Source organism: Trichechus manatus, unplaced genomic scaffold (assembly GCF_000243295.1).
Source record: "Trichechus manatus latirostris isolate Lorelei unplaced genomic scaffold, TriManLat1.0 scaffold00002, whole genome shotgun sequence".
NCBI lineage: Eukaryota > Metazoa > Chordata > Mammalia > Sirenia > Trichechidae > Trichechus > Trichechus manatus.
The window spans coordinates 9,668,589-9,693,441 of record NW_004443938.1 but is presented as its reverse complement, the minus strand read 5'-3'; the positions used below and the strand labels follow the sequence as shown (position 1 = coordinate 9,693,441).

The 24,853-nt window shown below is 40.6% G+C and overlaps 1 protein-coding gene across 1 annotated transcript in view; it reads right to left on the bottom strand.

The window, feature by feature from the left end:
• The window catches only part of PRKN (parkin RBR E3 ubiquitin protein ligase), a 1,016,813-nt gene that overhangs the window by 212,457 nt on the left and 779,503 nt on the right, over positions 1-24,853 (bottom strand). Inside the window, exons 7-8 of the mRNA XM_023728574.1 lie at positions 19,929-19,990; positions 5,817-5,966 (exon numbers count right to left, since the gene is read on the bottom strand). Of these exons, the coding sequence (XP_023584342.1) occupies positions 5,817-5,966; positions 19,929-19,990 (212 nt within the window). The remainder of the gene's footprint in view (positions 1-5,816; positions 5,967-19,928; positions 19,991-24,853) is intronic.

Below are 24,853 nucleotides of genomic sequence, written 5' to 3'. Positions count from 1 at the left end.
AAAAAGGTTGAGAAGTTAGAGGGTTGACATGTTGTGGGGTTGTTAACCAATGTCATAAAACAATATGTGTACTACTGTTTCATGAGAAACTATTTGTTCTCTAAGCCTTCACTTGAAGTACAATAAAAAACAAAAACAAAAACAAAAAACTGACGTTTTGTGACTTTCTGAAAATAGATGTTGGTGTTCTAAGTTACGTACTACATTACATATATGTATTAAACATTGAGTACAGTGCTATTAAAATGCTGTATAGTGTATAAGTGTACAGACTAAAAACCAATCAAACTAGTTGCCGTCACATTGATTCTGACTCATGGAGACCACGTGTGTCAGAGCAGAACTGTGCTCTATAGGGTTTTCAGTGGCTGATTTTTTGGAAGTAGATCACTACGCCTCTCTTCAAAGTATCTCTGGTGGACTCTAACCTTTTGGTTAGCAGTTGATTGTGAGTGTGTTAACTGTTTTCACCACCCAGGGACTCTGTATAAGTACATACCGAACGACAACAAAAACTCGTTGCTGTTGAGTTGATTCCAACTCATAGTGATCCTATAGGATAGAGCAGAACTGCCCCATAGGGTTTCCAAGGAGTGGCTGGGGGGTTCAAACTGCCAGCCTTTTGGTTAGCAGCCGAGCTCTTAACCACTGCGCCACCAGGGCTCAGTAAAATTATATACCAAAAATCAAACCAAACCCGTTGCCGCCAAGTCAAGTATAAGTATATAGAGGTGCTCAAATATCTTTCAAAGGGGTTTTTGTTGAAGCAAGATAAACAAATCTAATATCGGGGTAAGTGATGACTGACATTTGAAAATAAAAATGACAGTTCACTCATACTACTTCTACACAGTTAGGGTTCATTCAGTCAATCATTTGTTTATCCAATGAATGTTGAGCCCAAAATCCATGCATGTACTGATGAATAAGACTTGGAGGATAGGAATAGAAAGATGTAAAACATGTGTAACTAATATGTTGCAACCATCACACATCTATCAGGGCTTTCCCACATGAACTGACGTTATCATTTAAATGGAAATCCTTGTCTTCATTTATTAGTCAATGCACACCTCTCTCCAGGTAACAGCTAAGCCTAGTGAGCTGAAGTGTCCGGTAAATCTGATTTCCAATGGTCAGTACTGTGTGTCTGGGCAAGACAGTCATAAACACTAACTATAGTACAAAGAAGCCCACGTCAGTCAAAACACTGCAGTCTATTTCTTCAGATGGACACTCTCTACAGCAATCACGGATATATGGAGGCATTTTGGCACGCAGAGGTGGGTTTGATAACTAGAAGATGAGAACCGTCTTGAGCCTGGAGTTCAGCACATGAGTGTGTCTCAGCTGAGAAGCTGTGTGGCCAGCGGCATTTCAGAATGTATCTCTAACTTCTTAATTCTGCATTCTGTGAATGTCAGGGAATTTGGTTCTCATCCTTTTTATGTTTGAGATCCTTTTTTGTAGCATGAAATGTTGCTTGGATATCTACATAATAAGAGTGGTACTTTTTGAATTTGTTGATAGTTTAAGAAAAAAAAATGCACAGGTGGACTCACAGGTATCTTAAAATAAACCTGCAAAAGATGGTATGATGTATGAGATGTAGATGATGCCTGAGATGTAGATGATATCCAGGCTTCCTTCACATGCAAGACTCTATGATGCTTCTATGGCTTTGCTACCAACGGCTTTTCCTTGACCACTGAGTGGGAAGAGCACCCACTACTTCCTAAGGCAGCCCATTTTGCTGGTGATTGTCCATGGTGTTAGAGCAAATACGGAGCAGAAATTCCCCTTCCTTTAGCTTCCACTCATTGGGCCAGGTTCCACCTCTGAAACAACATAATCTAACCATGATTTCTCCCATACAACAGCTTTCCATGACCATCTTAAAAATCCAGAAGATTGGGAGCTTATAAGGATGTGCAAACCACAGCAAAATAGCATATATTACAGAAAGAGAATGAGAAAGAAGGAGAACAATGAATCCAGGAAATGAGTTTCAAAATCTACTCTATTAGTGGTTTACAGGTAGCCCACAAGTGTGGCTCTAAGTTTTCTAGCAGCCAACTTGCAGGTGGAAACCTTATCAGTGGCCCAATTAACAACGTCCTCAAGTATGACTCTCTTCAGGACAATAATTAGTATACCTGTTACTCAGATCAGACAGGGGGAGCCACAATGTTCCTCATAGAAAAGTACTCTATGATGTCCTGACCACATGTTCATAAAAGACTGTCCATCAAATTTGCAGCATAACGATCCACAGTATAACAATAGACATCACACCAAGATACTGTTTAGGAAAAGCAGTTCTTCCAAGGGCTAATACAGTGAGGTCTAGGTACCTAATTCCATGTTGCTGATCTGGTTTCATCTAGGGATATATTCTAGAATATTTGGAAGACTGGATCAAATGCAGGCCTGGTAAGCAATTTTCCTTGAATATGGGCCTTCGGATGAGCTTTTGATAAATATTAATTAAGCTTTTGATTAAATATTAAATAAACACACACTTACCCTATGCCAGGCACTGTTTCGAGCATTTTTACTTGTATTATCACAATAATTGTACACAGTGTTATTACTATAGACTTCATTTTAGAGATGAGGAGACTGAGGCACAGAAAAACTAAGACTGTTGGCAATTGGTGGAGTCAGGATTTGAACTTAAGGCATCCAACCCAACCTCTCTCTTAACCTCTACAGAAACCTAAAAGGCATTTAAGTTGGGTTAACATTCTTTTGTGAAAGTTGAGGATTGGAGGAGAGGGGGTGATTATGAGGTCAACTTATTTCTGCTGAGAAACAAGTCAAAGCAAAGGGAATTGACATAGGCTTACAAAAGAGTGTGGAGGGAAGGGCAAAAAGGCAGGGATAGAAAGGAAAGCACAAAGTAGGTATGGACGTTAGAAGATCATTTCTCTTTGTTCCTTTTTCTAACTTAGTCAAGTTACAAAATATGGTGGGTCAGAATATGGTGGGTCACAAATTATTTAATGCTCTTCCCTCCAAGATGGAGCCCAACTTCCTTCCCTCTGAGAGTGAGTTGGATCTAATACCTTACTTCTAATGAATAGAATTTAAGCGAGAGTGACGGCCTGCAACTTCAGGGATTAGGTCATAGAAGGACTGTGGCTTCCTGTTGGCTCTGTCTCTTTGACCAAGTCAGCTGCCATTGTGGGGACAAACAGCCTAAGAAGAAGGTGACATGTGAGAAACTGTGGCCTTTTGCCAACAGTCAGCGAGGAACTGAGGCCTTCTTTGCCTACAGCCACTGAGTGCACCATCTGGGAAGGAATCTTCCAGTCCCAGAGCCATCAGATAACTGCAGCCCCGGATAACAGCTTCCCTACAACCTCGTGAGAGATCGTGAGCCACAGCACCCATCGGAACCACTCTGAGATCCCTGGCCCTCACAAACCATGAGATAATAAATGTTTATTATACTGTTAACATTTGGGGTTGTTACACAGCAATAGGTAACTATATACAAACCAACAGACAGACCTCCGAAGACAGCAAAACAGAATAAATAAAAATAAAATAAAAACCCATCATCTAGAATTTCCAAAGGCCACAGGAACAGCTTGAATATAGCTTTGCTCCGTTAGGTAAGGTTTGCCCTCAAACTCTCTTAACCCAAAAATATTAAAGCAATTCAATTCACTTCCAAAGACATTTTCCACGATTTTGAGCTTAAATATGTATGCTACTTACCTACCAGGTCTCGTTGCATTACAAAGGGAAAATACAGGCGTTCAAAACTTAGAATTACGTAAAACCTTCTAAAAAGCAAGGAGAACAAATGGCAGCAGAAGATGAGCCAAAGAAAAGCTCTGCGTTGTAAAGAAAGTTAAAATCTTAAAGTCCAGCCTTAGAGAATGAAATGACAGGAGGCAATTAGCAGGCAGAAACATACAACTCAGCCATCATTAAAGACGACTGTAACTCATTTTAAAGAAAACATCCGATCGCATTCAGATCCCGGAATTTAGCAGCCTGCTTTTCCCACACAGAGTCAGTGCAGATTATACAGTCAGTGGGGCTGATGAACGCTGAAAAATGCACTTCGATTTCCATAATTTCAAAGGATGGCTAAAATTACTTGACTTTCATTCTAATACAATCACAATTTTTAATCCAAGGTATTTCTTTCCATTTGGACATTATGGGGTCTCATTCTTATTCAACTTCCACTTCCTTTCCTCTCTTGCTCAGTCCAGGGTTCTGTGTACCCTCTGCATGGGCAGGTAGCAAATTTTACTAAGGGCGACGGTTGTCCATTTATGCACAGGTGACTTACAGCGCACAGCAAAAATTCAGGCCTGGGTAATACCCCTCTGCTATTAATGCCCCTTGTTCCACACAGCTCGTCATGAAGTTTAAATTTTAAAAGAAATGTTTCCCATCAAAATTCAATTGCATGTGATAAGGACTTACACTTTCTTCCTTCTCCTGCCTGCATTAAATTTAATATCAGGATTATTATCCATTTGTCATTTCAACCTATAATTTAGCAAGCCATTTTGTGTTAGAGCTGTGCCCCCCTCACCCCTGGACTGCCAGCTTTGAGCTATATATTCTTTCAAGAAGCTGTCTAGATCATACGGTTTGATCCTTCAGAACAAACATTTTCCCTGCTGTTTATTCCACGTCCCTGAGAGGCATCATTACTTTTGCTCAATTCTATTTAAAATGATTTTTATGCCACCATAAAATTTCAAGGTTTCTGTATTCATCTTCATTTTACTTCTTGAAGTACTTAAGCAAACAATGTCATAAAGACATCATGGAAGGGGGCTTTTCTTTCTCCTTCATGCCTGTCTACTTAAAGGTAATCCTGCAGAAATAAATTATTTGTTCTGAATCTGCTTAGGGTCAGAAGAAAGCTAAAGGTCTGGTCTAATGATTCACAAATTCCTTAAAGTAAATACAGGCAATTTCTATCAACCCCGGCAGTTAGGTCTATAAAGTCGTCACAGATCACTAGCTTAGAGAATACAGAACCACTGCTCCAGGGGAAAGACAGGGGTAGCTTCCCCCAAGCCTCTGGTCACAACAGTTTTGTTAACTGATCAATACCTAGCATGCTTCTGTGTGTTTCTGTTAAAGATACCTTATGTAATATACTTGTTAATATATTGATTCTTTTATACTGAACTCATGACCAACAGCATTATAGTTCAGGCCTGAATGAAGCTAATCTAACACACGTGTTTTCTCTGTGAGGTACGTCCCAGCCTCCCTGTGCTTAGGAATGCTAGACAGCACTTCAGCGCATCACTTGGGGGCCATTTTAAACAGCAACATCACCAATAAAAAAACGCAAAAATGTGAAAAATATGGCTCCGAATAGTCTGCAAAAACAATCCTCATTTACAGGATGGGAGCTGAAACGAGAAGGCAGAACTTTGCCTTGCTCGACTTCAGCTGGAATGTGCATGTCAGGTGACTCAAATTTTTCACCTCTCTGTGCGTCTGCAGATGACAGCAAAGGTGCAGCGAACACGGACGTTGAAGTTACAAATAAATTTTAGCAAATAGGCAAGGTCATGATAAAGATGACTGTACTTTGATAAGCAATTAAAGCAGAAAAGCTTAACATGACTACTTCCTCCAAAATCAACATATTTTTTTTTAATATTTGGGACTGTATATAAGAATTTAAAAATCAATTTTCTTATATATCAGGTCAAAGACGTCTGAGTTCAAAAGGAAAATTAAAATAAAACAAAGATATAGTGGTAGCCAGTTTGCAAAAACAAACACACAAGCAAAGCACACCCAGAGGTGCGGCCATGACTTACCCCGCAGCCCAGGCTGTTGCCTCCTTCACAGGTAATTTTCCTCACGCCTGCCTCGGGCAGCAGTCCTGCTCCGCACCCAGGGCTGGGGCACAGCACACCGCCCATCTGCAGCACGCACTCCTCAGCACCATACTGCTGATACCGGTTGTACTGCAAAACACAACAGGAGTTGATGGATGACAATATATACATGCCAAGATGTGCTATTTTAGCCAAAAGGATGATAGCTCGTGGTGTGTGGGATTTCTTGCTTAACTGGTTTCAGTAAAAAATGAGGGGACAGTAGATAAGGCATGGTCTGTTGTAGAGATAATGCTCTAAATTCAAACAGGCAAAACAGATAAGTGAAGTGCTTGCTTTTTGCATTTCCAGAAATCCGTCTTCAGAAAATCGATTTTCCCAAGTTTGTTTTTTGCTGATACTTCTTCCACCGATTGCATTTAAGCAGTCTTATTTCATATATATGTAACTGAATTTATAATTCTATTACTAAAATGCCGGACACTTACATAATCCATCATCAAGTAATAGTTTTCAAGCCTCTATTCAAGACTCTATGGGGTTTTATAATCATCCTGAAAATAGGCCTTGATATTCCATCCTGTGATAATCGCTGACAGCCCCCGTGACACCAGCTTGAAGAAGAAGAGAACTAATGTGAAAGGACACAGTTTCCTTTTGCCATTGTTCTTTTCTTAAAGCATGGTGTCCTTTATCCCTGAGTTTGTTCCTTTGTGCCACCACCTTGCTCGATTCCCTTTCGTGACTCCCTGCAGCTGCAGCATGAACCCAAACTCTGCGGCACAATTTTCAAAGTCTTCCTCATTGCAGCCCACATTAATTGTTCTCCTTACATTATTTGATCACTACTGTTCTCTAAACTCAAATCAAGCCCAGTGAATTTGCTGAATTATTTAGTTAATTCACCATTCATTGACAGTCTACTATGCACACCCATCTGTCACTGGAGCCTTGTGTGTTGCTATGAATCTGAACAGTTTTCAGTGGAGCTTCCAGACTAAGAAAAACTAGGAAGAAAGACCTAGTGATCTACTTCTGAAAAAATCGGCCAGTGAAAACCTTACAGATCACAACGGTCTGCTTCACAACTGATCCTGGGGATGGTGCTGGACCGGGCAGCGCTGTGTTACATTGGGCACGGGGTCACCATGAGTCGGGGGCCAACTCAATGGCAGCTAACAACGACTACGACAACGAGGTGCCAGGCACTTCTCTGGCTGCTGGGAATGTAAGAGTGAACAGAACAGACAAGCATTTCTGCACTCATTCACAAGAATATAACAACCTAAACACTGAAGGAATTAAAATGGGTGTTATTTCAGATGGTGATAAGTAGAAAGGAGGATAATAAAGCAGGGAAGAGAGAGAGATTCCAGGGGAGATGAGGATTGCAATTTTAAAGAGCTAATTAGGGAATGCCTTACAAAGAAGGTAATGTTTAAGGGCTTTCTGGAAAATGTTACAACCTAGATATTTTATCAGAATAAAACTAAGATATTTCATTAAGCGGTGAATGATGAGACAGTCTATGTAACTGAGAGATTTCATGTAAAGGATTGTTCTATGAATTTTCTAGTACCTATTGCTGTCGAGTAAATTCCGACTCATAGCAACCCTATAGGACAGGGTAGAACTGTCCCACAGGGCCTTCAAGGCCAATCTTTTTTTTTTTTCTTTAATTTTGTTGTTGAGAATATACACAGCAAAACGTACACCAATTCAACAGTTTCTACATTCAGTGACACTAATTACATTCTCGTAATTAATGGTTGAGTTGTGCAACCATTCTCTCCCTCCCTTTTCTGAATTTTTCCTTCCCCCTAAGGTTCCTATCTAATCTTTGGAGTTGCTGTTGTCACTTTGATCCCATATAGATAGTTCTTAAAAGAGTATAATGCTCAAGGCAGACTTTTTTAATTGTTGTACTTTAAGTGAAAGTTGACAATTCAAGTTAGTCTCTCATACACAAATTTATACATACATTGTTATGTGACCCTAATTGCTCTCCCTGTACTGTGACAGCACCTTCCTCCTTTTCACCCCTGATTTCCGGTGTCCATTCATCCAGCTCCTGAACCTCTCTGTCTTTTCAGCTCACCTCCGGACAGGAGCTGCCCATTTAGTCTCATGTATCTAATTGAGCTAAGAAGTTCACTCTTCATGAGTATCATTTTATGTCCCATAGTCCAGTCTAATCTTTGACTGAAGAGCTGGCCTTGGGAATGGTTTAATTCTGGGTTGACAGAGAGTCCAGGGTCCATGCTTTCTGATGTTCCTCCAGTCTCAGTCAGACCATTAAGTCTGGTCTTTTTACTAGAATTTGAGTTCTGCACCCTACTTTTCTCCTGCTCCATCAGGGACTCTCTGTTGTGTTCCGCGTCAGGGTGGTCATTGGTGGTAGCCAGGCACCATCTAGTTCTTCTGGTCTCAGGCTGATGCAGTCTCCAGTTTATGTAGTCAAGGCAGACACTTTTTACTAGTTAAGCTAAACTATCAATTGGTTTTAAGAAGACTTTAGGGAATATTTTTTCATTTAAGTTTTAAAGATTACCTCAGGACAATAGTTCTAGGGGTTCTTCAAGGCTGTAATCTTTACAGGAGCAGATTGCCGGGTCTTTCTCCCATGGAGTGGCTGGTGGGTTTGAACCACCAACCTTTCGGTTAGCAGCCAAGCTCTTAACTATATTGCACCACTAGGACTCCTTCTGAATTTCCTAGAGACCTCATATGTTGAACTTAGTCAAGAGCACATCCTGACATGCCAAGAAAAGACCTGAGGAGCCACGTTGGTGACCTGGTCTCTATGCTCTGCCTGTACCTCATGATTACCTGCATTCTTAAAATTATTAGTAAAGCTTGATTATTCTTGTAAGTCTGACTTGACAGCGTGGCTCTGTGTTATCTCAGTAGCCATGAGACTGGATGAAATTATCCAGACTCTGTGGGGGAGATAAAAAGAAATGCTCAAGAGAGACTGAGAAGTAGCATTTCCTACAGGCAGATGGAGAAGGAAGGGTGTGGGTGTCCCTGGAGGCAACAAACTATGTCAGAAGGAAGTACTGATAAATTGCTCCAAATGCTTCTGCTAAGTCAACTACTGGAAACTGGCTGCAGCGCAAATGTAGATGCCATTGTGATCTTGACAGGCACTTTCAGAGGAGTCATGGAAACAAAAGCCTTGGTAGAGTGGATTCACAAAAGAATTGGAGGGCAGGAACTTCAAGAAATACAAACAAACAACTTTTTCTAAGAATTTGGCTGAAAAGACATGGGATGGCCTCCGTGGAGTTATGAAGGAGTCTGTGAAATTGGAGACGTGACACCATGTTAGTATGCAGAAGGTGATGACTGAGAAGAGAAGGGCAAATTGATGTCTTAGGTTAGAGAAAGAGCTATGTCCTTTAGTGGGCAGGAGGCAATGGGATCTAAAGGATGCCTGGAGGGGCCGGCTTTGCACAGGAGTGAAAACAGCCATCCAGCCATCCTTAGTAAAAGGAAGAAAGGAGAGTGTTGGGTCTGTGTACATCCTGAGAAAGGAGCTGTTGGAAATTTGAAAAAAAAAAGGGAATGCATGAAAGATAAAGGGAGAAGGAATGGATGAGGGGAATTAGTTAATTGCTAGGCAGCACTATGGATACGTTATCAGGAGGGGTCAGTTCGTCCCTGAAGAAGGACATCATGCTTGGTAAAGTAGAGGGTCAGTGAAAAAGAGGTAGACCCTCAATGAGATGGATTTGACACAGTGGTTGCCACAATGGGCTCAAGTATAACAACAATTGTGAGGATGGTGCAGCAGCGGGCAGCGTTTCGTTCTGTGGTATACAGGGTCACTATGAGTCAGAACCGACTCGATGGCACCTAACGACAACAACAGGCAGTACTAACAGCCCACTTGAGGCTAGAGTTTATGAATTTTTAGAGAAATGAGTCAGTAGACTTGTCTTTTATTCTCCACTAACACTTAGCTACAAGAGTGGAGTAGGCGGGAAGTTGGATTTAAGCAAGGTTGGGGTTTTGCCAGACCTTCCTCAACCACTCCCACCCCTGTGTAGTTTTCACACACAACATCTCCTTATATAACTATGAGTGACTTTAACCAGCATTTACCAAGTCCCTCTACTGTGTTCCCCCTTTTCGTCTTGGCGTAGCCAGAAAAATCTTTTTCTTATAAAAGCATAAAGAATGAGAAGGCCAAGCAAAAGCAGAGGTTAATAAATGATAAGGTGACCAATCTTTTAAACACCACCCAGGTGGAGATAGAACTTTGCCCATCAGCCCACTGTGTCTGTTCTCATCAAAACACCCTCACTTCTTCCTAAATTACTCATATTGTTATCACTTTCTTGTTTTTCTTTATACTTTTATCACCCAAGTTTCATCCTATTTGCCTGTTTTGAAAATATATATTTTAGTCTCTAGTTGACCCTTCATTCTCTTTTTCTTTTGCCTTCAAGGGAAACTTGGAATTTATTTGCTTAAGAAATCAGGACCTGTGACCTGTAGCGTTTCCCTCAGTCTGGACTTGACTGATTCTGGCTTACCCAAACCAGAAACCCACGGCATCCAGTCAATTCCGACTCCTAGTGAACCTATACGACAGGGCAGGACTGTCCCATGGGGCTTCCAAGGCTGCAAAACTTTACGGAAGCAGACTACCACATCTTTCTCCCACGGAGCTGCTGGTGGGTTCGAACTGCTGACCTTTTGGTTAGCAGCTGAGCACTTAAACACTGCACCACCAGGGCTCCTGTGTGGTGCTTACAATGTCCCTCAACATCTTATTTCCAGTAAATGGATAGTTGGGTCTACAGGCTTGATCAGATTTGAGTTTGTTTTTCTTTTGGTAATACTACTTCATAGATGGTGTTTTGTTCTTCCATCAAGAGGCTTATAATGTCTAATTGTCTCCTGTTTGAAATACTAGAAATCGTTAATGTTCAGTAACTAGATTAATTCGTTAGGGTTGAAAATGTTGTTTTTAATTCAAACAGTCTTTTGTTTATTAATTAGAATAATTCTATTATTTGGTTACCAGTGGTATAATTTGGATTGGAAAACAAGGTAAATATTTGATTCTTCTTCCGTTTTTTTTAAAAACAGTAACTCAGGACTTAAGCATATTAGGTATTAAGCGTGTTTTAATCGACTGCAGTTATTTTACTTCTTGATACTCAGATTGTTCCATCTCTTGCCAATAGGACTGTCAACAAGTTTACTTTTCAGCCCTTAATCACATGACCCTGCTAATATTTGATAACTTTTTCCTATTTGGTATGTCAAACTGTTCCTGGCTCCTCTTAGACATTTCTTGTCTGAGACCAGGAATTGGCCATTTCTTTAAGCAGTCCTGTTTCTTAAATATTTCAAGACCATAAACTGGGTACTATGGATGTTCAGTGCTACTGAGTTGGTCATTGTTTCTAGGTCTTTTCAATTCTTACTTTTAAGGATGTATATTTCAGGACTGTAGGGTTTTTACTTAGTATTTTTTATCTTACGTCTATATTTCCTTTCTTCACACTGGTTCTCAAGGACACAGAGGGTGATAGAGATAGAATATCCCATAATTGCTCATTTGTGTCATCCTACATTACACATGCAATGGTTTTTAAAATAATAATACCAAAACTATCTTCGCAAATATAATTACTGAAAACATTAAAGATATTTTCATATGTTCTGCCTATTATCTCATCAAATTTTTATAATATTTATACTGTATGTTCATTGTTGAAACATATGGCCATTTTATACCATACTCTCTTTTTCTTAACCTCATGTTATCTTAATTACACACACACACACACACTTAATATTCATCACCAGTTCTTCTGTTGATGCCTCTAGTAATTTTGATTTTCTGAAGCTCATTCGCTAGTAAATTCCTCAGGAAAAACTCATGAGAAAAATATTCACTGAATCCTTGCATGCAGGTGATGTATTGTCATCTTTAATCCTTAAAAATCAGTTTGGCTGGGTATAAAAGCCTGGATTCACAGGTCTTTGTTTTTCCTTGAGTATCTTAAATATCCTATTCTGTGTTCTTCTAGCATAATAAGTGTTATGGAAAAGCCTGATGACAATCTGATTTTCTGTCCATTATAACAAATTGATTTTTTCTTACTCAGATGCTCAAAAGACATTTTTTTTTTTTTTTTTTTACTTTCAAATCCAGAAATTTTATTAGAATATGTCTTTGTGCTGGTCATTCTTCACCAATTTCACAAGCACATATTATCCTCTTTTATTATGTAGCCTCAAATCTTTTCTGTTTTCAGAAAAAGTTTATTAAAGGAAATATTTAGTATTTGCTCTGTTCTCTTGCTTTGATATTTGTCTTCTGTGACTCCTAGTATATATATATTGGGTCTTTTTATCTAACTTTAAAATTTATCACATACTCTTGAATCCTTTTTATCTCTTTATTTCCTTTTGTTTCAGAAGTTTCCTTCTTTGTATAATTGTATTCAATTATAGTGGCCTCAAATACTGGTAGAACAGGTACAGCTATGTTCTTCTTCCCATTTATTAGCTAAAGAATTTATACTGAATGGTTTCATTCTATTTATGATAAACTCAGGAGTATTTTAGCTTTCAATTCTTTCTCTAAAAGAAGAAAAATATTTTAATATATATGCCTGGTAATCATTGATTGTTCAAAAAAAAAGTGCACACAGCATAGGAAATAAAACCCGGCTACTGAATGCATTATTTTTTTCAGAATTATTTAAAAATTTAATTGATTTCAAACTTATTCTTGAAATTTACAAGAAAAACATTTGACATGGAACCTATAATGTGCTAGTCCTCATGGGAAAGTTTTATACACTAAGGAAATAATTTTGTCATGTAATTATGTATGTCATTAGCAAAGATCCTTACTTAATTGCCTTCAAGATATCACCCACATTTCCATAGATTCCTTTCAACCACTTATTGGTCCCAAGTTGAGAGGGCATTGAAAGAACTCCACTATATACTTAATGGAGAGTTGTGGCAAATTAACACTAAGCAGAACAGAATATCTACATTCATCTGAGTATAAAATACATGCCATAGTGGTTAAGTGATGGATAAACGGACCCCGATTTGTGAAAAGGAACAAACACTGCTCCTTTGATGCTCTTGTGCTACTGCTGGAGTGTTTTTACTTCTCAATATTGGATAGCACTTTATAAACAGGACTAACTTGGAGGAGTGGGATTAATTTGTAAAGTGGACGGTATCTATAGAACCACTTCTCAAGTGAGCTCAAAAACAGCAATTTTCTAAATATCACTTATGCAGTGCTCGTCTTTGGAATGCGTAGTCAGCGAGGGTCTGTGTGTGCTTGTGTGTGTACACATGTATTAACATTTACCTACAAAATTATACTCTTTAAGTTATTATTAAAACTAGTTTGCAAATTTCTAGATACACTTTCGAAAAGTGGATAATCCACCAACAGGTCCTTAAGATAATTTAGGGGTGAATGTGGTACAGTGGTTAAGAGCTCCTCTGCTAACCAAAAAGTTGGCAGTTCAAATCCACCAGCTGCTCCTTGGAAACCTTATAGAGCAGTTCTCCCCTGTCCTATGGGGTCACTATGAGTCAGAATCGGCTCGATGGCAACAGGTTTTATTTATTTTTTTGGTATAATATTTGCAAAATATTTTGAAAGTAAATATTAACAAAGCATACAACTTTGCACCTAAAGGGAAAAATAGAATATATTTCCTCCTATATTTCAACAGTTTATAGTGAAAATTACATTCTATTGGTATGACCTCCCTAGGTGAAATCTTGACTCCTTGCTATGCTTTATATTTTATTTACTTGAGGAATAAATTATTCAGTCCTCATGTGTATGCTCATGGATTCTCTTAAGAACAAGAAATATTCATTTTAAAGCAGAGAATTCATAGATGTTCCGATAAACTCATATTTTAAGACTGTAAATAATGATCCATGGGAGAATCTAATCAAACAGATGTTGTATTTTGGTGGTATGTGGGTAGTTAGTTCAGTTGGGTAGAATATATAGTTCTGTAAGGAAGCCAAGGTCAGAAGCTCAGCCTCCATGTGGGCCAGTCAGCTTCCTCTTTCTCGCTGGCCACTGACTGCATGTTAATACACTAAAGGAATATATTGGGGGGTGGTCAGGCTGGAAGGAATATCCCCCACCCCTGTGAGACTACTGACAAGGCCTGTTCCATGTGGGGTGGGGGGATTCATCTTTATCTAGGACACAGTGCCTCACCACGAGGTTTACTTTGCATGCATTCAAAGAAAAGAAAGCAAGAAGAAATCTACATTTTAAAACTGCAAGAAATTTGAAGTACAGGGCTACTGGGTAAAACCAAAATCTGGAAAACCTGGCAAGTGTTCCCTCAAGTGAGGCACAGCTTGTCAGCAATCCCAGAGCTGCGTGGCACACTTCCAACCTTCTGAGCAGGAAAGAAGGGTGGTTTTGCACTGCCGTGGTGATTTCCTGAGTATCCTCTTGGGGGCGCTCAGGTACAGCTCAAAAGCAACCCCATACATAGGTGGAGCCTCCTTTGCTTTCACCCTGAAGTTTTGGCTTCTAGATAGGTCTTGCTTGGTCAGAGCACCTGGGCAGAGTGCCTCGCTGGGGTCTCTCCTTCATCCCTTCTGCGGAGAGGAAATCCAGATAAAGCCCCTTTCACCGAAGGACTCCCTTCTCAGTTAACTGCCCATCCCTGCGGAGTCACAGGTGAGGCCCCTGAGTCAGGTGGAGTCACATCCCTTGCTGAACCCCACACAGGCAAGACCCCACCAGCTGGCGTTAGCGCTCCAGCTCTAAAGAGCACACCTTCCACAATACTGAGCCATCTTCCCTTTCTTATTTGCCCCTTAATTTACAAAAAAAAAATAAATCAGCTCAATATTCCTCAGTCATCCTTTAGAAACTAATGAAAAACAATTCATTATAGCACATCCCTTCTGGATTTAAAAAAAAAAAAATCTAAAATAAATGTATAGAGGAACACTAACTTATGATTAATGTCTTGGAAGAAGGAGAGCCAGAATGCTCCTTAGAAGGAAGGATGGCAAAAGTTCATCTCACATACTTTGGACATGTTAGCAGGAGGGACCAGTCCCTGGAGAAGAACATCATGTTTGGTAGAGTAGAGGGTCAGCGAAAAAGAGGAAGACCCTCAGTGAGCTGGACTGACACAGTGGCTGCAACAATGGGCTCAAGCATAATGATTGTGAGGATGGTACAGGACCAGGCAGTGTTTGGTTCTGTTGTACATACGGTCACTTTGAGTCAGAACCGACTTGAAGCACCTAACAACAACAACTTATGATTGAATCATTCCCTTGCTACATGGAGAGTATTTTACACATGTTTTAGAATTTTAAAACAAAACACTCCTTAAATTCTCAGTAATCCCTCATTTGCAGGTAGCTGGCCTGAACAACTGCTTGATGGTGTCTGTGGTGATGTCTACCACCTTGCTGCTATTATTCTCTGTTCCTTGCTAATAGAGTTCTTTTCATCCCTGGACATCTGATATCTACGATGATGAGAATTGGCTAGAGAAATGGCTTAACCTTGTTTATTACATAGAATAACCAGTCCTTACCATGGCTGAAATCAAACGGAAGGAGGAAATAGCACAAACAACACCTAAAAAATAATTAGAGCAACGGACTGTATCTTGAACCACAATTTATGAAGTTTTTTTTTTTTTCCTTTTTCAGATGTTTCAAATGATATGACACCTTAAAGTATTCCAATTCCAGGAGCTGAGCAATCTTCTGGAAAGGAAGTCAAAAGCAATGGGCTTCGCTGTCCCCTCTCCACTGTGACACATGGCAGCACACACAGGAAGGAAAAGAATCAAGGCAGACATTATGTAAGCTGTTTTCCTCGAGGGAGTTTCTACAGTGGCTTGGTGCTGAGCGCTTCTAGAGGCTTTGGAAATGATCTCTAAGCACACGTCAGAGACCAAGGCTGTAGGTAGGCATGTATTGTTTTACTCCTTCCTACAATCCTGTTGTTGTTAGGTGCTGTCGAGTTGGTTCCGACTAATAGTGACCCTGTGTACAACAGAAAGAAACACTGGTCCTGCACCACCCTCACAGTGGTGGTTATGCTTCAGCCCATTGTTGCAGCCACTGTGTCAGTCCATCTCGTTGAGGGTCTTCTACTCTTTCGACAACCCTCTACTTTACCAAGCATGTTGTCCTTCTCCAGGACTGATCCCTCCTGTTAACGTCCAAAGTATGTGAGACAGAGTCTCGCCATCCTTGCTTCTAAGGAGCATTCTGGTTGTACTTCTTCCAAGACAGATTTGTTGGTTCTTTTGGCAGTCCATGGTATATTCAATATTCTCTGCCAACACCACAATTGAAAGGTGTGAATTCTTGTTTGGTCTTCCTTATTCATCGTCCAGCTTTCACAAGCATATGAGGCGATTGAGAACACCAAGGCTTGGGTCAGGAGCACCTTAGTCTTCAAGGTGACATCTTTGCTTTTTAACCCTTTAAAGAGGTCTTTTGCAGCAGATTTGATTTCTTGACTGCTGCTTCCATGGGTGTTAATTGTCAATCCAAGTAAAATGAAATCCTTGACAACTTCAATCCTAGAGAAATGGTTTTCGGTAGAACTGGCCTATAAACCCAAGAGCCTCCTCCTTCAGATAAATGGAATTTCTCAGGCTAACGGGCCCATTTCTTGAAAGGAGGTCCGTAATCTTCACCTACACCATCCTCTCTTCTCTGTCTCCCTGAGCTTCTGATTTTCTCTAACTCAGAATTCTTTCATTTCCCTGGCCCACAGCCAATCAATCACCACGTCCTTTATTCTACCTCTGAATATTCACTTCTATCTTCTCTGCCACCACTTTAATCCAGACTATCTTGATATTGCAGTAAGATTAGCATTCTTAAACTGTAATTTAGAGAATGTCAGTCCCCTACTTAACCCTTCAAGGATTTCCCATTGAACTCAGAACAAAACCTAAACTTCTGACAATAATCTCCATGACCTGCATCTTTCATCACCTTTTGCTCGTTATTTTCTAGCGACACTGGTTTTATTCAGCGGCTTGAAGGAAGCAAGCTCTTCACCTCCTGGGGGGGCCCTGAACATGTGCCTTCTTCCTCTTGGAATGCTCTTCTATCCCACTCTTGAGATCCTACCTCATTCAATAGTTGATGCCCTCTCAACTTTTAGCTTTCAAGGTTCCTTGATCCTTTATCTCAAGTAGGTTACATCTCAACCAGTGTTGGTTTTCATCTTAACATTTATCATGATTAGTAACTGCCTTCCTTGTTTACCTTTTTTATCTAACATACAATAATAGTACAAAAAATATTCAATAAATATCTGTTGAGTGAATGAAGGTTATTTCTTTAAAATTCTGGCGATTAAACCTAAGGTGGAGGAAGCTGGAAAAAGTGGAGGCACTTCTGAAATGCAGTTCTTCTGAAAACTCTTCAGACCTCATGGACTTCCAGATATCACATGTGTTTTCTTTAGGGCTCACCTAAAACTTTGGAGTTGTTCCACTTGCTTCAAGTATGATAATATCTTTGTCATGTAGTTTGGACTTGGGGGAGTGAAAGGTGCTGTATGAATAGGAATTGTAAAGGGAAACCAGAGACACGGCCAAGGAGTTAAAATAAACGTATTATTCTAAATCCCAAAGTTTTAATTTAATATAATTTTAGGAAGGTAATGGTTTATAGAGATTAAAGATTTATTTTTAATCCAGATCTCAAAATCAAGATGGCTATTAGAGATCCATGAAAAGAGGAAAGGAATTGCATGCAAAGGAATTAGATAGCTGGTGAACATCTCTACCACCCAGTAATGAATTCAGTAATTAACCAGCATCTGGGTAGGCTTTACCAATTCACTCTCCAAGTGAACATTACACTCATTTTAGTGTCTGCTTTATTGCCAATAGTTCAATCTATTGACGTAGTGTGCACAGTATTTAAATCTGAAATCTCTTAGTGTGGCACTTACTATTTGCACCTTCTTTGCAATTCTTTTGTTTACCAAAGTTCTAAGTGACAGTGGGCATCCCTCTCCCTTTTCTACAAATGGAAAAGCCAAGTTAGAGAGAGGCGAAATGATTTGTCCAACGGTACTTGGAACACACATTAATAGGAAAGTTACATTTCAGCCAGTGATATCTGTTGCTCAAGCATCCAAAGAGAGCTGAGAGTTTCAGGAGCTCCTGGTGAGGCTGTCCAACCCCACTGGCAGGAGTGGTGGGGGCTGGCACTCTCTGTTTCCTCACTATAGCGATCACGATCTAACATGACATACACTGAGCGCATTGGTGTTTGTATGTCTTTGCCAACTAGAGTGTCAGCTCCATAGGCATCTCTTCTTCACTCTTCTATCCCTAGAGCCTAAGGAGCCCTGGTGGCACAATGGTTAAGTGCTTGGCTGCTAACCAAAAGGTCCCCAGTTCGAGCCCACCGGCTGCTCCATAGGAGAAAAGGTCTGGTGATCTGCTCCAGTAAACATTACAGTCTGGAAACCCCATGGGGCAGTTCTACCCTGTCACATAGGCTGGGTTGCTATAAGTTGGAATTGATTCAACGGCACACAGCGACAACATCCCTAGAGCCTACACCTAGAGCACATGGTAGGGGCTCAGTACGTATCCGTTGAGTGGCAGGAAAGAAGGAAAGGAAGAAGAGTGGTTTCCCAGGACATAAAGATCAGTATTGCTGTAATGCACTACACTGCCATGTTGCACAACTAATCAGGGTAATATTGATTTTGATTATGGCTCGATTAAATTCCTAGAAGAACGTAAAGAGGCCCAAATTTTACACAAATCTAAGGAGATGATTATAGCTGGTTTCTTTCCCTGCTAATCATCCAATGACTCTAAAACAAATATGGAAACAATTTGCAAATATTGGTACAGGTTACAAGAGAAGGCTCTGTTATCCAAGTGGAAATGTCAGTGTAGCAATCAATGATTCTTGCTTGAAGAAGCCTCTTGGGCTGTCACCGAAACATGGCGGTGATATACAAGTGTTTTTATAAATAGCTATGTTTGAGGGAATCAGTCCTCAACTCTTACCTGCAGTGGAGGATAGTTGAGTTATGCTTGTATTTGAATAAGCATTTATGCCTGATATTCAGGAAGCTCACAATATGAAAAAAAGGAGGCGTATTTCAAGGTGTTAATTCGAGGATGTAGAAATGTCATGCTCTCTCATCCTTCCCTGATTATTCTCTTTCTGCTTTTAATCTCATCTTGGAAATGGGCAGTCTTACTTTGCCACATCACACACTGAACAAAAACATACCAACCAAAAATTTCTTGACAAAACCAAACGACCACATCTCCATTTCTCCATTTGCATGTTCTCTGGTCAAAGTGGGCAAAGACAACTTTTGGGAGTGAAAATCAACAAGAGGTCCACCAATAAGTCATCAACTATTTGGTGTGAGTATTTAAAGGAGAACATGACACCAGGACTTAACCTGTTAATATGGAGTCTGTGATTCCACATAAGGATCAAGAGATTTATTTTTCAGCAGTCAAAATATATGGATGTGTGTGTGTATAATACTTAGAACCTTGAATTATTTACTTAGCACATCTATTTAAAATATGACATGCTTCACGAGTACTCAGCATTGAAATAATCTACTTTAAACAGGTCCTCCTTTGTATAGAAGTCACGCGTTCACATCCACATAGAAAGTAGTGCTGAGAAGTACAGACGACACACACCACGTACAAAAATCGGGTGAGAAAAGCGTGCGCCTCCCCTCACAGGCATCAAGTCAGGGATGTCTGTGACTATCGATCCCTTAGGCACCGTTCATCTCTGCATTTATTTGTTTGCTGACCTGCCACTGTGCAGCGCCTGTTTACTGCGGGAGTTCGGAGATGAAAAGCTCTGGCACGTAGCAGATGTACCAATTAATAACCTGTCAGGTCTGATGGATAGATGAGGAAGAAAGTGTCCTCTCACATCTCCAGCCTGTTTTTCTTCCCCATTTCAGGAGACACACTCTGCTCCCCTGGAGGGGACCCAAACTGTCTCATTAGTGTCTCTCTTTCATGGCATTCTGACGCCGCCTTGGAGATAGTGACTCACCTGCTCTTCTCCAAGAATCCTGAAGTGATGCAGCTCTTTAATCAGGGAGTTGGGACAGCCAGCTGTTGGAAAGAAGAATTAATCACAAAAACATTGTTACCGTTCTGTGCGGTGATCTGTTCTTACATACAGTATGAATATCATTGACCAGTGTGGTTGGTGTGAGAGTACCGAAAACCATAGATTCATCAACCACAGTCAAAGTAAGTCCCCCAAAGAGCCGTGGTTCTGCCTGGCTCTAGTTGGGTTTGAAGAATGGGTTACATGTGACTCTGGCCAGGCCTTTCTCCCCCACTGAGTATGATCTGGCCTTTGTGGGGCCTTAGGACACACATCATTTCTGGTCCCTAGAAACACTCCGAGTGTGTTATTATTGCTGTTCTTGACCCTCGACTCATGGCGACCCCATGCCCAAGGGAATGAAAGGCTGCCATTCCCATGATGGGTCATGGATCAGACCATTGTGATCCATAGGGTTTTCGTTGGCTGATTTTTTGGAAGAAGATTGCAAGGCCTTTCTTCCTAGTCCATCTTAGTCTGGAGGCTCTGCTAAAACCTGTTCAGCATCATAGCAACACACAAGCCTCCAATGACAAGTGGTGGCTGTGCATGGGGTGCATTGGCCAGAAATCGTACCTGGGGCTCCCACATGGAAGGAGAGAATTCTATCACTGAACCACCACTGTTCCCTTCCCAGCATGTTACTTGTCTCTATTACAGAGCCAGGATTTTGTGGGTCAAAGTGAATGAGTGGGCACCTGCATTTCTTGCTAATTTATCAAGTACTATTTCCTTACCCTCAAGACTGGGGTCCTGGACACCAAGAGTTAGGAGTGGGGCAGCTGGATGTCCCATATCCACATGTTTCAGCTGGATTTTAGGACATTGCCTGGTTCTCCCAAGTGGATCTCTCAGTACCAGTGAAGATCCTGTATTTGAGTTTGCAAAGGGTCTCTTCTGAGAAGGACTTGGGGGAGGGCCATGGCAATCTTGGTGCCCACACTTTCTAGTTCCAGTCAATCAATAATGGCTATCCAACCCTTCAAAATTTCTTTCTTCAGTTGCAAAAAAAAAAAAAAAACAAACAAACAAACAAAAAAAAACTAAACTAATTAGGCCAGTGAAAATTGCTTTTCAATGAAATTATTCCCTAGCTCCTCAGTAAAAAATGCTGTCGTCAGTTATAACATTAACTCTAGAAAGAAACTTGATGTAAAATCCGCTTCTTTGATATCAGAACTCCAGATAACATGATCTGTTTAAGTTTTTATTAAAGAAATTGGAATTATTGCAAAATATACCTCCCACCCAAATTGACTCATTTCTCATATTACTCAGTATCATAATATAAGAATAACTAAAAGCACTGAGGGCATTTGTCTGGGGGAGGAAAGGCTTAGGGATGATAACAAATACAATTGTTATCTTGATACAAATACAACCGTTATCTTCACAGAGGTGAAGGGGTTATCCTTCAGAGGAGAGATTAGATTTGTATATTGCTCTAAAAGTTAGAATTACAACCAACCAGAAAGATTTATAGTAGGTAGACTTTGGTTCAATATAAAGACATTTCTAATTTAAGTATGGAACTCATTGCCTTATAAACTAGTAACTGGGGTTTTCACACAGAGGCTAGGTGGCTATTTATGCAGGATATTTTAGAGAGGAGTTGACCAGATGACTCCAATCCTGAAATTCCATGGTCACATAAAATGCTGGAACATATTTTTAGTCTTTCTTATTATGAGGCATTTCATACTCTGAGAAAGTGGTCCAAAAATGTTGACTAAGGCAGCACAAAAGATGAAAAATATGCACACGAGGTGATGTCACCATCTGACAATAGTCCAAGCAAATAAGTAAAATTCAGGAGGTGAATATTTTGGTAGAAAATGTAATACATCAATCGCCAAAGGCACATCTGATATCGTAGAGCAGGAAAGTCCAATCCTTGAAGTTTAAAGATATAATTGAGCTGAGTGTTTCTCAAACAGGAGTCCAGAGACAAAGAACTGCAATCTAAAGGTTCTTTTTGAGAACTGTTTAAATTTAATGTTACCATTCTGAGGATTATTTTAAAAATTAGTCCAAGTATATTCTGGATCATTTGGTTGGCCGTAATTTACCAAAAAACTGCTATGCAATTGAGCCTCGAGTTAGTTCTTGTGTCTTAGATCTCCTAGGGACCAAGTCGTCATACTTTAGTTTCCTGAAATGGACAAGAAAAGAACCTGGGCAGACAACATGCAAGGGACGCATTCCCAACAAGCGAGGGCCAAGTGGGTAAACGGAAGATTCGAGAGGAGAAGTGGGGAAGAAGTGAGGCATCACGCAGCTCATGGTCACAGGCATGCTGGGCTCAAAGGACCTGGCCCTGGTTCATGGTGACCCAGGCACAATGAAGAAAATGCTGCCTGGTCCTGTGCAATCCCCATGATCAGTTGCAGATCAGGCTATTGTGATCCATAGGGTTTCAGTGACTGACTCTCAGAAGTAGATCTCCAAGCCTTTCTTCCTAGTCTGTCTTAGTCTAGATGCTCCACTGAAACCTGTACAGCATCATAGCAACACACAAGCCTCCAATGACAGACAGGTGGTGGCAGCGTATGAGGTGCATTGGCTGGGAATCGAACCTGGGTTTCTGGCAGGAGGCCGAGAACTCTATCTACCACTGAACTACCGTTTCCCTCAAGCAGTGATTCATTTCCTGCAAAATAACAGCATCTACTGTATTAAATTCAGGTGGCTAATTTGACTACTTTTACTTTTGTACTTCTGCTTATGTTTAATTTATAAATTTTTATTTGGTCCTTCTGGCTGTAAGCCATAAGATGTTTATATCTAGATTTATACATATACATATTTAAGAAATATTAAAAAATAATTTTATTCAACTTTAGGGGCTCTAGAGAATTTTTTTTTTCTGTTTACAAGTAGTCCTTTATAACACTCAAATTTGAGAGGAGCTGATTTGATTTATTTTAATTCTGGGTGAAATAAGAAACAGAATTTAAAATTAGCTGATCTTCAGAATTTGTATTGTTGGATTGTCCTAAGATATAACTAAGAGGATTGATGTCAATGATAGTTCAGATATAAACATGTTTAACAAGAGACTAGACAATTACCCCAAACACCTGGTAGGTGCAGTAAAATATGATAAACAAGGATAGATATAGCATATAGTTGGTCAGGAGGAAGACCTGTAGGTCAAGGTATTTAAGAAGAACTGTGGAGGTGTATCTGTCAGCGTGCTCAACACATGAACATGGATGTGAGAAATGGAAAGAAACAAACTTAGTGTGAAGACGGAATTTAACAGTAACAAAACTAGAAATGTAAGACCTGCATACAGAATGCAATAGTGCAGTGAGAAAGGTGTACTTGTGGATAAAAATTTAAGTTTACAACACTCAGTGAAGTTGGTGTGGGTGGAAAGAAGGAAGAAAAAGGCCCTGACAAATAAAGATGCTATGAAAAGAGGGTGTTAAAGGCATTGGCGTACTCTTGTTTCTTCCCAGTTACTCACACAGGGTCTACACGTAGGTGACAATCCATCCACCCCATCATATTTTCATACTGTCCAGCATCATCGCCAACATGCTTCCTATGTCTCTTCTCGATGTCCTGTTATAATGTGGATGTGGATATCATGCCATCCTCCAGTGGGTTTCCCATCTCACGAGAGTAAAAATGTCCCCACCACCTGGCCCACAGTGTGATCCCTTAGCACCATCTCCTAGCTCATTGCAATTGGACCACACAGGGCTGCCTGCGGGCCCTGAGCACAGCAAGCAGGCTCCAATCTCAAGGCCTTTCCACTGGCTACTCCCTCCATCTGGAAAGCTATTGGCCCTGGTATCCACATATAGGGCTCCCCCACCTCCTTCAAGTCTTTGCTCACATGTTGCCTTTTCAGTGAGTCCTCTGGACCACCCTATTTAAAGTTGCAGCCTGGCTTCATCTCCCCACCCACCCCATAATCACGGCTGTATTTTTCTCCATAGCACTCATTATCTTTGAATGCAATGCACAGATCATTTATTTTATTTCCTGTCTTCCACTGCTAAAAGGCAACGTTCTCAAGTGCAAGGATTTCTGCCTGTTTTGCCACTGTTGTGTCACGTGTGCCTAGAACAGTGCCTGGCATATTTGAAGTGCTCAGTCATAGGTGCTCCATGAATGAGTTGTCTATCATGTGGTCACTTCCTGTCATGGACTGAATTGTGTTCCCCAAAAATTTCTGTCAACTTGGCTAGGTCATGATTTCCAGTAGTGTACAATTATGTACCATTTTGTAATCTGATGTGATTTCCTTATGTGTTGTAAATTCAATCACTATCCTCTAATAAGATGGATTAGCAGCAGTTATACCGATGAGGTATATAAGATTGGATAGTGTCTTAAGCCAATCTCTTTTGAGATATAAAAGAGAGAAGCGAGCAGAGACACGCAGGAACCTCACACCACCAAGAAACCAGTGCCAGGAGCAGAGCGCATCCTTTGGACCTGAGGTTCCTGCAAAGAGATGCTCCCAGACCAAGGGAAGACTGATGTATCACAAGGACCTTCCTCCAGAGCCGGCAGAGAGAGGGGGCTTTCTCCTGGAGCTGATGCCCTGAATTTGGACTTGTAGCCTACTGGACTGTGAGAGAATAAACTTCTCTTTGGTAAAACCACCCACTGGTGGTATTTCCGTTAGAGCAGCACTAGATGACTAAGGCACTTCCCTACCAAGCTCAGGATAGCACCAGCCATGAGAGTCTTCTCCTCTACTCTTCCCTTCTCTCATCCTCAGAGGACTCAGCCTATGCTTGTGTTTTGTCTGCTGGTTAGTGGTCTTCTTTTGACCTCTCACCTTTCTCCGCAGCCTGGACCCCAACAGAGGAAAATGTCAATGATATTTGAAATGCATTACTCCA